Source organism: Octopus sinensis, linkage group LG5 (genome assembly GCF_006345805.1).
Source record: "Octopus sinensis linkage group LG5, ASM634580v1, whole genome shotgun sequence".
NCBI lineage: Eukaryota > Metazoa > Mollusca > Cephalopoda > Octopoda > Octopodidae > Octopus > Octopus sinensis.
Window position 1 is genome coordinate 134,755,971 of NC_043001.1, and position 13,453 is coordinate 134,769,423.

The 13,453-nt window shown below is 42.2% G+C and overlaps 1 protein-coding gene across 1 annotated transcript in view; it reads right to left on the reverse strand.

Annotated features, from left to right (window-relative positions):
• The window catches only part of LOC115211846 (FAST kinase domain-containing protein 1, mitochondrial), a 59,160-nt gene that overhangs the window by 10,941 nt on the left and 34,766 nt on the right, over window positions 1–13,453 (reverse strand). Inside the window, exons 7-8 of the mRNA XM_029780566.2 lie at window positions 13,182–13,295; window positions 7,139–7,226 (exon numbers count right to left, since the gene is read on the reverse strand). Of these exons, the coding sequence (XP_029636426.1) occupies window positions 7,139–7,226; window positions 13,182–13,295 (202 nt within the window). The remainder of the gene's footprint in view (window positions 1–7,138; window positions 7,227–13,181; window positions 13,296–13,453) is intronic.

Sequence of the window (13,453 nt, forward strand, 5' to 3'; positions counted from 1 at the left end):
GGAACACTGTGGTTGACAGGGCTATTAGACAAAAGAGACAGGCTTGGAAGGACTGGAAGAACGGTGGTAGCAGGGAATTGTATCAGACAGCCAAAAGGGAAGCTAGGAGACAGGTTTATTTAGCCAGAGGGGAAGCGGATAAGAAAAAATTTGCCAATGTTCTGAGCCGTGAGGATGAAAGACTTGAGATATTTCGTGTTGCAAGACAGTGTGTGAGAGAGAATCGTGATGTGGTAGGAGAGAAGTGTGTTCGCATGGATGATGGTTCACTTGCGCTAAATGAGGATGCAAAGAGAGAGGTTTGGAGATGCCACTATGAAAGGTTGCTGAATAAAGAAAATGAATGGGATAAAGAGAGTCTGCCGAATGTTGACCCAACAGAGGGACCAGCTATCCGAGTTGATAGTTCCGTGGTAGCTAAGGCAATTAGAAGCATGAAGACAGGGAAAGCCCCAGGCCCATCAGGAATTACTGCAGAGATGCTCAAAATATCTGGCAGTGTCGGCTATAACCTAGTCACCCGTATAGTCAACCAGGTGATACACGAAGGAGTCATACCCAATGACTGGTGTAGCAGCATACTAGTCAACTGCTACAAAGGTAAAGGTGATGCCCTGGATACAAATAATTACAGAGGTATCAAGCTGTTGGATCAGGTAATGAAGGTTACGGAGAGGGTCATAGCCCAACTAATTAGAGAGAGAGTTAGTTTAGATGAGATGCAGTTTGGGTTTGTCCAGGGAAAGCACCACTGATGCTATATTCCTGGTAAGGCAGCTGCAGGAGAAATACCTAGCCAAAGATAAGCCCCTGTACCTGGCTTTCGTTGACATGGAGAAAGCCTTTGATAGGGTCCCCCGATCCCTCATCTGGTGGTCAATGAGGAAACTAGGGATAGATGAATGGCTGGTGAGGGCTGTGCAAGCCATGTACAGAGATGCCGTAAGTAAGGTTAGAGTTGGCAGCATGTACACAGAAGAATTCAAGGTAGAGGTTGGGGTCCACCAGGGTTCAGTACTCAGCCCCCTCCTATTTATCATAGTCCTCCAGGCAATTGTGGAGGAATTCAAGACAGGTTGCCCCTGGGAGCTCCTCTATGCTGACGACCTCGCTCTAATCGCTGAGTCACTATCAGAACTGGAGGAGAAGTTCCAGGTGTGGAAGGAGGGTTTAGAATCGAGGGGCCTTAGAGTCAACCTAGCTAAAACCAAAGTACTAATAAGTAGAAAGTTAGAAAATCCACAAATATCCTCAGGAAGATGGCCCTGCTCGATCTGTAGAAAAGGTGTAGGTAGAAACTCTATAAGATGTACCCAGTGTAAGCTATGGACACATAAGAGGTGCAGCAATGTCAAAGGTAGGCTAACTGGGAAGATAGTTTTTGTATGTGGCAGATGCTCTGGAGCATTGACCTCCGAAAATCTGCAGAAAACAACTTCCGTCACTTTCCGGGGGGAAAAACTAGAAGTAGTTGATAGCTTCCGCTATCTAGGTGACCAAGTCAGTAGTGGGGGTGGGTGCGCTGAAAGTGTAACTGCTAGAATAAGAATAGCCTGGGCAAAGTTTAGGGAGCTCTTACCTCTGCTGGTGACTAAAGGCCTCTCGCTCAGAGTAAAAGGCAGACTGTATGATGCATGTGTACGAACAGCTATGCTACATGGCAGTGAAACATGGGCCGTGACTGCTGAGGACATGCGTAAGCTTGTGAGGAACGAAGCCAGTATGCTCCGATGGATGTGTAATGTCAGTGTACTTACTCGACAGAGCGTTAGTACCTTGAGAGAAATGTTGTACCTAAGAAGCATCAGTTGTTGTGTGCAAGAGAGACGATTGCGCTGGTATGGTCATGTGGCGAGAATGGATGAAGATAGGTGTGTGAGAAAGTGCCAATCCCTAGCAGTTGAGGGAACCCGTGGAAGAGGTAGACCCAGGAAAACCTGGGACGAAGTGGTGAAGCACGACCTTCGGACGTTAGGTCTCACCATGGAAATGACTAGAGACCGAGACCTATGGAAGTATGCTGTGCGTGAGAAGACCCGGCAAGACTAGTGAAGCCATAATCCGTGGCCCCTACCTGGGACGTAGTCAGTCCACCTGTGCATACCTTCCTTCTTGTGACACTTGTGAAGACCTGTTGAGGCAAGTGAGAATCGAATCAATCAAATCAAATCGAACCAAATCAAAATAGATGAACATCAATGGAATTTGTATCCTTGTGGTACCAGTGCCGGTGGCACATAAGAAAACCATCCGAACGTGATCGTAGCCAGTACCGCAACGACTGGCCTCCGTGCTGAGGGCACGTAACAAACACCATCCGAGCGTGGCCGTCCGCCAGCCCCGTCTGGCACCTGTGTCGGTGACACATAAGAAAACACCATCCGAGCGTGGCCGTCAGCCAGCCTCGTCTGGCACCTGTGTCGGTGGCACATAAAAAACACCATCCGAGCGTGGCCGTCTGCCAGCCTCGTCTGGCACCTGTGTCGGTGGCACATAAAATCACCCACTACACTCTCGGAGTGGTTGGCGTTAGGAAGGGCATCCAGCTGTAGAAACACTGCCAGATCTGACTGGCCTGGTGCAGCCTTCGGGCTTGCCAGACCCCAGTTGAACCGTCCAACCCATGCTAGCATGGAAAGCGGACGTTAAACGATGATGATGATGATGATGATGAGAGTATTTTCTATTACCAAGAATATGGTGGCAGTGAAATATTGGCAAATAGACTGAAGCAAAGTGCATAATTTATCTTGCTTAAATGTCTCACTAGATTTCAATATTATCACCATATCACTATCTGTCAGCATGAGATTATGGAATATACTGAAATCATCATCATCATCAAGCAGTGTCCATTTTCCATGTTGCATGGGTTAGTTTGATTGACAGGAGTTGGTAAGCTGGAGAGCTCCACTCCGCTCCAGTTGTCTGTTTTGGGTTGGTTTCTATGGCTGGATGCCCTTCCTACTGCCATCCACTTTACAGAATGTACTAGATGTCTTTTACATGTCACTGTCATGGGTGCCCTGTTATGTGTCGCTGTCATGGGTGCCTTTTACCTGTCACTGGCATGTAATGTACTAAAGGTATTTCTCTGGGGGTAATGTGAATGTCACTTTAGCTAGAATTATTTAATTAAAAACATCTCAACTTTGTTGACGAAATGGAAACAAACCTTACACTATAAAAATACAAATATTGAAGATTTTACATTAATAGCACACACAGAGAGGGATTGTCACCGTGGCCGATGCCAGCGCTGCCTCGACTAGCTTCTGTGTCGGTGGCACGTAAAAAGCACCATCCGAATTGTGGCCGAAGCCAGAGCCGCCTCGACTGGCTTCCGTGCAGGTGGCACGTAAAATGCACCAATCCGACCATGGCCTATGCCAGCCTCGCCTAGCACCAGTGCAGGTGGCACGTAAAAAGCACCCACTACACTCATGGAGTGGTTGGCGTTAGGAAGGGCATCCAGCTGTAGAAACATTGCCAGATAAGACCGGAGGCTGGTGCAGCCTTCTGGCTTCCCAGATACCCAGTCGAACCGTCCAACCCATGCTAGCATGGAGAACGGACGTTAAACGATGATGATGATGATCTCAACTTTGTTGACCAAATGGAAACAAACCTTACACTATAAAAATACAAATATTGAAGATTTTACATTAATAGCTCACATAGAGAGGGATTGTCACATTTCAGTTACTTGTAGCATAGAGTTGATACCAAAGTTGCTAGCTTGTTGCAAGCCAACTGATCTGGGGTACTCATTTTGCAAAGCTCTGGCTGGGTTTTGAATTACTAGTGCAGCACAGGAAATGATGGTAGCTACGTTCTTTCACTGAAGACTTAGAGAAAACCATGTGGTGGCTTTGGATAAAGAGGGCAGGTCTATGACTTGCTGCTGGTTTGTATGCTGGGATTCAACTTTGGCTGAGTCAACTGGGTCAGGGTGGGAGTGGGTCTAATGCTGAAAAACCCGAAACCCTATGATCCCAGTAATATTACTCATGGCAGCATCTTAGAAAAGCCAAGAGATGTATCAGTTTATTTACTCAAATTATTAAAAGAAGAAAAAAAAAACAACAACTTTATTTTGTTACAGAACTCAAATCTCATGTTCCATTAGATAAGGTGTCTTTTATTAATATAATTCAATAAAGACCCATGCCAGCATAGAACATGGTACATTAAATTCGGATGATGATGATGATAATATATAAGATATGCTATTTTCTCTCTCCAAAATAATCTTTGTTTCTATTAAAATTAGGTTGGTGGTAAGGGTTAGCTGTAAAATGTAGGTAAGGGGTCAGTAAAATAAAGGTAAGCGTTCTGCAATGAAGGTCCGACGTCTAAATTAGTGAGAACCACCGAAGAAGACACGCCGATATTTGTTCCAATAAGGACTTAAAAGGGAGATAATATGTTATTCAAGGGAGATAAATATTTGTAAACGTGAAAGTTATTTTCCACATTGACTTCTATGCTGCGTACGTATTATGTAACACAGAGGTCAATGTTACATAGAGGTCCACATTACGGCAAAATTTCAGGAACGCAACGCTTCCGTAATGCAGTGGATGCTTGTCTATATTGATTCTGTCTTTATAAATAACTTACAGCGGTGACGTCAGATTCTGAGAATGAGGCATTCACCTACAAGCCTCATCCTCCAGCCCCCCACATGTGCTGTCTCTCTCTTTCCACTTTCTCTCACACTACTACAATCGTATTCACTTGGGCATTCCTCGCTCGTCCACTCTCGCTCCCCGGAATGTGTTCTCCTCTGAAATTACCTCTCCACCCATGTTTTTGCTGCAACTGTCAATTTGCAGTCAATGATATTAAAGAAGATCATTAATAGCATCGATCTCACTGGTCTAGTAGAGTCTGTGCGGGCCACGGGCAGAGCTCCTTCCAAAAACACGAAAGAATATTTTGTGATCTTGAAGTTATATTGAAGGGAGGTAGTCTGGCAGAATTATTAGAGCATCAGATAAAATGCCTTGAAGTATTTTGTCAATTATGAGTCTAAATAAAACTGAGATCAAATCTGCTTTTCATCCATCAAGGTGTTGATAAAAATTAAGCACCAGTCAAATACTGGGTACCAATAAAGTACTAGTCAAGCACGGGGGTTGACAAAATAAAGTACCAGAACTGGGAGGGATCAATAAAGTAAGGTACCAGTCATATATAAGAGTCAATAAAAATAAAGTACCAGTCATGTACTGGGTGGATTCTTCTCCCGTTTCATGGAATCAGCTATATATTGCAGTGTGAAGGTGGCGAGCTGGCAGAATTGTTAGCATGCCAGGCGAAATGCTTTGCAGTATTTTGTCTGCCATTACGTTCTGAGCTCAAATTCTGCCGAGGTCGAATTTACCTTTCATCCTTTTGGGGTTGATTAAATAAGTACCAGTTACGCACTGGTGTCGATGTAATCGATTTAATCCATTCGCCTGTCCTTGTTCATCCCCTTTGTGTTTAGCCCCCTGTGAGCAATAAAGGAATATATATATATATATATATTGCAATGTGAAAAGGGTCATAGGGAACCATACACAGTGTGTCTTTTTCCAAAAATAGAAAGCAGTATGTAAAAGTATGGAATGGAAATAAAGAAGACATGTGCTGGGTTTAGATTTAATCAACTGTACCTTGTTGACTGGTCTTGTACCAATGTTAGATTTCAATATTATGAATGCAGAAACGATTGTGTGGTTAAAGTGTTCACTTTATCACCAGTGGGTTCAGTCCCACTGCGTGGCACCTTGGGCAAGTGTCTTCTACTACAGCCTCGGGCCGACCAAAGCCTTGTGAGTGGATTTGGTAGATGGAAACTGAAAGAAGCCCGTTGTATATATGTATATATATATGTGTGTGTGTGGTGTGTGTGTGTGTGTGTGTGTGTGTGAGTTTGTGTGTCTGTGTTTGTCCCTCCAACATCGCTTGACAACCGATGGTGGTGTGTTTATGTCCCCGTAACTTAGCGGTTCGGCAAAAGAGACCGATAGAATAAGTACTAGGCTTACAAAGAATAAGTCCTGGGGTCAATTTGCTCGACTAAAGGTGGTGCTCCAGCATGGCCGCAGTCAAATGACTGAAACAAGTAAAAGAGTAAAAGAGAGAGTATGTGTTTTCAACGTGGTCCCCTTGTCTTCTACCATGGTGTAATGCAATGGGACTGAACCCAAAACCATGTGGTCAGGAAGCAAGCTTTTCAACCAAGCAGCAACACTGTGATATAAAGAATAGCAATAGTTCTCAGTGCCTCAGAGGGAAAAGCAACATTTTGGTATCTCCCCACTGGTTAACAGGCATGGTAAGCCAGAAAATTTTTTTTACCCCTTCACACTCTAGCTTGAGAGCAACTGTCTTGCCTCTCCTTGCTATATATATCTGAATGCAACTACCCTGATTTCTCTACAACCAGTACAATATTCAAAAATCAGTTGGAGTTTATTGGTATGAGGAATGGAAAGAGAAAGAAAAATGGAATTAATTCTTCATAGATTTGGTTCTACGAAGAATCAATTTCTCTGAAAATATTTTGTGTGTATTTCCATTTAACAGCCTTGTTTCCAGGAAGAATTTCTCATTGAAGGAACTCTCTCTCTCTCTTTCGGAGAGGCACTGAGCAGCTATACGCGCACATACACACACGGCAGTAACTTCCACCTACCGAATTCAATCATAAAGCTCCGGTCGGCTCGGGGCTATAGTGGAAGACACCTACACAAAGTGCCACGCAGTGGGACTGAACCCGAAACCATGTAGCTAGGAAGCAAGCTCCCTAACCATAGTATTATTTCTCACTGAAAGAACTATTGTTACTTCTCAGCGAAGGAACTAATTGTATTTCTTACAGAACAAAACCTATTTCTCATTTAAGGAACTAGTGTCATTTTCTACTGAAGGAACTACTGTAAAATGAACCAATCATTTAGTATCTTATGCTACTGACTTCAAATCTCCTCTTGTGGTTAAAGCTGGAAAGGGATGTATTCAAACAGCTTCATCTTACTGCCCTAAATACAATACATAATGAGAATCTTCAGGGGCACATCATTAACTCAATCTTTTCCCATCCATCATTAAAGTATACTGTAGGAAGACAACTTTTGAAACTTACCTCTGGTACCCTTCTTCTTGGATATGTAGTTCATTGGCAAGAGAGATATTGATTGGTTTCTTATCAACATCTAGAAGACATTCAAAATCTAAAAAAAACAACAAAAAACTCTCATTCTACTAACCAGAAAATCAATAAGTCAGATGGTTATCTGTAGATGAAGCAATGGAGGCAAAATATAAGACATCTTAGCAACTGAACACAACTAATGATATTGATAATTCTTTTCCAAACCAAGCATTAATTTTTTACTTGATTTCCAAAGTTATATATTTTTGTCGAAAGTATTAAAAAAATTTTTTTTTCTAATTTTGGTACAAGGACAATAATTTTGAGAGAAAGGAGGAAGTTGATTGAATCAACTCCAGTACCTAACTGGTACTTATGTTATTGTGTACTCAAGAAGACCTGCCCACAACAGAATTGAGATTCTAAAACCAAGGTGCTATGTAAAAAGCACTGGTGATAGTGCCATGTAAAAAGCACCCAGTACACTCCGTGGCATTAGGAAGTGCATTCAGCTGTAAAAACCAAGTCTAAACAGACTATGGAACCTGGTATGGTCCCTGGCCTTGCCTTTTCCTGTCAAGTCACCCAATCCATGCCAGCATGAAAAATGGATATTAACCCTTTAGTGTTCGCATTATTCTGCCAAAATTAATCCTTTTTTACCCACATTGTTTTGAACTAATCATGCATTATCTTGTAGCTATGAGATTTTGATGAGGTAGCTGCTAATTTTTAAAATGATATTGTAGGGTTGGTGTGAGAGACCAGATCTGGCCAGTTTGAACATAAAACAGGCAGAATACTTTTGGCCGGATATGGCTGGTTTAAATGCTAAAGGGTTAAATGTTGATGATGATGATCTCAAAAGGATTAAAGGCAAAGCTGACCTCAAAAGGATGAAAGGCAAAACTGACCTCAGAGGGATTTATTATGTTAAAAAATATAAAAGAAATTACTGAATAATCCTTTCACTGGTTCCAGTCAGGGGTGGTGGTCAGACCATATAATTCTGAATAAATCTTCATTTTATACATTTGTCAGTAAACAGGATTTCCTTCTGTTTCAGACGTATTCTCTACATGATGCATTAACCTTAAACATATGAATAAAAAATGGAGCTCTGTGTGGTCAATTGATCTATTAGAAATAGTAGTAAAAACTCTCTTAAAAATAGAAGCACAACTTTCACAATGTAATCTATGAAAAATAAAAAGTAAGGTTCATGGGTGGAAAGTCTCTGCTTAACTAGATGTGACTTATGGATGAACAACGTCCACCTTAACCCTTTCGTGAATATATTTCTAACATAATACTCTGCCAATCTGTTAATTTTGTTGTCTATCCACACAGATTTTTATCTTTTATTTGTTTCAGTCATTGGACTCGATCCAATACTGATGCACCACTTTTACTCTTTTACTCTTTTACTTGTTTCAGTCATTTGACTGCGGCCATGCTGGAGCACCGCCTTTAGTCGAGCAACTTGACCCCGGGACTTATTCTTTGTAAGCCCAGTACTTATTCTATTGGTCTCTTTTTGCCGAACCGCTAAGTGACGGGAACGTAAACACACCAGCATTGGTTGTCAAGCAATGCTAGGGGGGACAAACACAGACACACAAACATACATACATATATATATACATATATACGACAGGCTTCTTTCAGTTTCCGTCTACCAAATCCACTCGCAAGGCATTGGTCGGCCCGGGGCTATAGCAGAAGACACTTGCCCAAGATCCCACGCAGTGGGACTGAACCCGCAATCATGTGGTTGGTTAGCAAGCTACTTACCACACAGCCACTCCTGCGCCTGATCCTAGTATTTATTTTTAAAATCTGGTACTTATTCTAGCAGTTTCTCTTGTCAAACTGCTGCAATATGGGGACATAACAAACCAACATTGGTTATCAAAAGTGGTGGTGGGACAAACACAAAGCCCCCCAATGGGTTTCTTTCAGGTTCCGTTTGCCTAATCCCCTCTCATTTATTGGCATTTAAACATTGACTTAATAAAAAGTTCTTGCATAAAATTATGATGAAAGTTTTTCATTTAACCCTTTAGCATTTAAACTGGACATAGGCGCAGGAGTGGCTGTGTGGTAAGTAGCTTGCTAACCAACCACATGGTTCCGGGTTCAGTCCCACTGCGTGGCATCTTGGGCAAGTGTCTTCTGCTATAGCCCCGGCCGACCAATGCCTTGTGAGTGGATTTGGTAGACGGAAACTGAAAGAAGCCTGTCGTATATATGTATATATATGTATGTGTGTGTGTGTTGTGTTTGTCCCCCTAGCATTGCTTGACAACCGATGCTGGTGTGTTTACGTTCCCGTCACTTAGCGGTTCGGCAAAAAGAGACCGATAGAATAAGTACTGGGCTTACAAAGAATAAGTCCGGGGTCGATTTGCTCGACTAAAGGTGGTGCTCCAGCATGGCCGCAGTCAAAACTGACTGAAACAAGTAAAAAAGAAAGAAAGAAAAAAGAAAAAGAATATCTGGTCAAAATATTCTACTGATTTTATGTAAAAACTGGCCATATGCGCAGGAGTGGCTGTGTGGTAAGTAGCTTGCTAACCAACCACATGGTTCCAGGTTCAGTCCCACTGCGTGGCATCTTGGGCAAGTGTCTTCTGCTATAGCCCCGGCCGACCAATGCCTTGTGAGTGGATTTGGTAGACGGAAACTGAAAGAAGCCTGTCGTATATATGTATATATATGTATGTGTGTGTGTGTTGTGTTTGTCCCCCTAGCATTGCTTGACAACCGATGCTGGTGTGTTTACGTTCCCGTCACTTAGCGGTTCGGCAAAAAGAGACCGATAGAATAAGTACTGGGCTTACAAAGAATAAGTCCGGGGTCGATTTGCTCGACTAAAGGTGGTGCTCCAGCATGGCCGCAGTCAAAACTGACTGAAACAAGTAAAAAAGAAAGAAAGAAAAAAGAAAAAGAATATCTGGTCAAAATATTCTACTGATTTTATGTAAAAACTGGCCATATGCGCAGGAGTGGCTGTGTGGTAAGTAGCTTGCTAACCAACCACATGGTTCCAGGTTCAGTCCCACTGCGTGGCATCTTGGGCAAGTGTCTTCTGCTATAGCCCCGGGCCGACCAATGCCTTGTGAGTGGATTTGGTAGACGGAAACTAAAGAAGAGCCTGTCGTATATATGTATATATATGTATGTGTGTGTGGGTGTGTTTGTCCCCCTAGCATTGCTTGACAACCGATGCTGGTTGTGTTTACGTTCCCGTCACTTAGCGGTTCGGCAAAAGAGACCGATAGAATAAGTACTGGGTTACAAAGAATAAGTCCGGGGTCGATTTGCTCGACTAAGGTGGTGCTCCAGCATGGCCGCAGTCAATCAAATGACTGAAACAAGTAAAAAAGAAAGAAAGAAAAAAGAAAAAGAATATCTGGTCAAAATATTCTACTGATTTTATGTAAAACTGGCCATATGCGCAGGAGTGGTGTGGGTAAGTAGCTTGAACCAACCACATGGTTCCAGGTTCAGTCCCACTGCGTGGCATCTTGGGCAAGTGTCTTCTGCTATAGCCCCGGGCCGACCAATGCCTTGTGAGTGGATTTGGTAGACGGAAACTGAAAGAAGCCTGTCAAATATATGTATATGTATATATGTATGTATGTGTGTGTATTCGTGTGTCTGTGTTTGTCCCCCCTAGCATTGCTTGACAATCGATGCTGGTGTGTTTATGTCCCCGTCACTTAGCGGTTCGGCAAAAAGAGACCGATAGAATAAGTACTGGGCTTACAAAGAATAAGTCCCAGGGTCGAGTTGCTCGACTAAAGGCGGTGCTCCAGCATGGCCGCAGTCAAATGACTGAAACAAGTAAAAGAGTAAGAGTATATCCAGCTTTTCAACCTACCCTACAACGTTAATCTAAAAAATAAACAGGCACAAAATCAAAATCTCAAGGCTCCAAGATGCTACAAGATATATTCAAAACAATGTAAATAAATGACCATTACATTTGGCGGAGTAATCTGAATGCTAAAAGTTAAATATGAACACTTTGAAATGGGTAGTTTTGTATTAGAGAACCAAAGTGGTCAGAAAAGGGTTAAACATATTCCTATAAAATGGATGAATGATTTACATTATGAAATTTAATAAAAATAATTGAATTAATATGAGTGAGGAAACTAAGGTGGTGAGCTGGCAGAAATCGTTAGCATGCCAGGCAAAATGCTTAGCAGAATTTTGCCTGTCTTTCGTTTTGAGTTCAAATTCTGCTGAGGTTGACTTTGCCTTTCATCCTTTTTGGGATGATAAAATAAGTATCAGTTGATCACCAAGGTCAATGTAACTGACTTAGCCCCACCCCTGAAAAAGTTGGCCCTCTGCGCCAAAATTTGAAACCAATATTAATGAGAAAATCGGCAAGTTATATCCATGATTTGATTTCAATTTCTAGTTGAAATTATTTCAGATCATTTAATGAAGACAATGCTCCAGTAATGGCCTTAAATGTAGTGTCTAAAACCAACTGAAGAATTTGTGTTTCTGATACACTTGGATAAGAATGCATGGATGTCATTAAATTCTTATTTTCTATTTATCTACAAATGTATAATTAATATATATCATCATCATCGTTTAATGTCCGTTCTCCATGCTAGCATGGGTTGGACGGTTCGACCGGGGATCTGGGAAGCCAGAAGGCTGCATCAGGCTCCTGTCTGATCTGGCAACGTTTCTACAGCTGGATGCCCTTCCTAACACCAACCACTCCGTATGTGTAGTAGGTGCTTCTTACATGCCACTGGCACAGGTGCCAGGTGAGGCTGGCAACGGCCACGATTGGATTGGTGCTTTTTACATGCCACCGGCACGGGAGCCAGTCAAGGCGGCGCTGGCATCAGCCACATTCGGATGGTGCCTTTTACGTTCAACCGGCACGGAAGTCAGTCAAGGCGGCGCTGGCATCGGTCACATTTGGATGGTGCTTTTTACGTGCCACTGGCCCAGGGATCACAACTATAATTTCCATTGATTTTTGATGTTGGTGTACTTGACTCAATAGATCTCCTCAAGCACAGGGTTGAAACGGTGTTTCTTTACTTGCCACCTGCACAGGAGTCAGTCCAGCGGCACTGGCGACTGCTGGGTGCCAGTCATAGGATTGGTTCAATTTCGATTCTGATTTCGAACCAATCCTATGACTGGCACCTGGCAGTTATATATATATAATTATAATTAACATTACAACAAGAACTGTGTAGGATTTTGTCAAAATTGACTGACAGTGAGAAATGTGAGAGATTTAACCCTTTTGATATCAACCTATATGAGACTGACCCTTTATTCTAGTGATATAAACCAAAACTTTCCATCAAAGTTAGTTAATTTTTGTTTTAAACACCAGCTGAGTAATGACAAAGACATTTTACTAAATTCTTCCATAATTTTAAGAATCAACAGAAGTAAAACCAATGTATTTTAACAGAAATATGGTAAGAAAAGGGGAACTGAAGACTGTGAAATAAATATATTTTGGTTTGTGGCTTTGTGGTAAGTAGCTTGCTAACCAACCACATGGTTCCGGATTCAGTCCCACTGCGTGGCATCTTGGGCAAGTGTCTTCTGCTATAGCCCCGGGCCGACCAATGCCTTGTGAGTGGATTTGGTAGACGGAAACTGAAAGAAGCCTGTCGTATATATGTATATATATGTGTGTTTGTGTGTTTGTGTTTGTCCCCCTAGCATTGCTTGACAACTGATGCTGGTGTGTTTATGTCCCCGTTACTTAGCGGTTTGGCAAAAGAGACCGATAGAATAAGTACTGGGCTTACAAAGAATAAGTCCCGGGGTCGATTTGCTCAACTAAAGGCCTTGCTCCAGCATGGCTGCAGTCAAATGACTGAAACAAGTAAAAGAGTAAAGAGAGAGTCTATCTTAAAGGGAAATCATCAAACATAGAAAAACAAGAATACCATCTTGACCATCATTCACTTCACCCGACCTCCTTGCAGCCCTACATTCAAAATGACAGCAATAAAATATAATTACTTACCAAGTACAAAGAAATAAGGAGTAAATGCTGAAGCTCTGTAAAACTTTGAACTGCCAAGAGCCTCTGTCAGAGCTGATTCTATTTCTTGGTGAATCCAGGATTCATTATATTTATCTGTAAAGATTTACAATATTAATGAAGCATGTTAATTACTGTCATCATTATTGTCATAGTTGTTTTAATGCTCGCTTTTCCATGCTCGCTTTTACTGCAGTGAATTTTCTATGGCCAGATGCCTTTCCTGCCACCAACCTTCACCTGTTTCCAAGCAA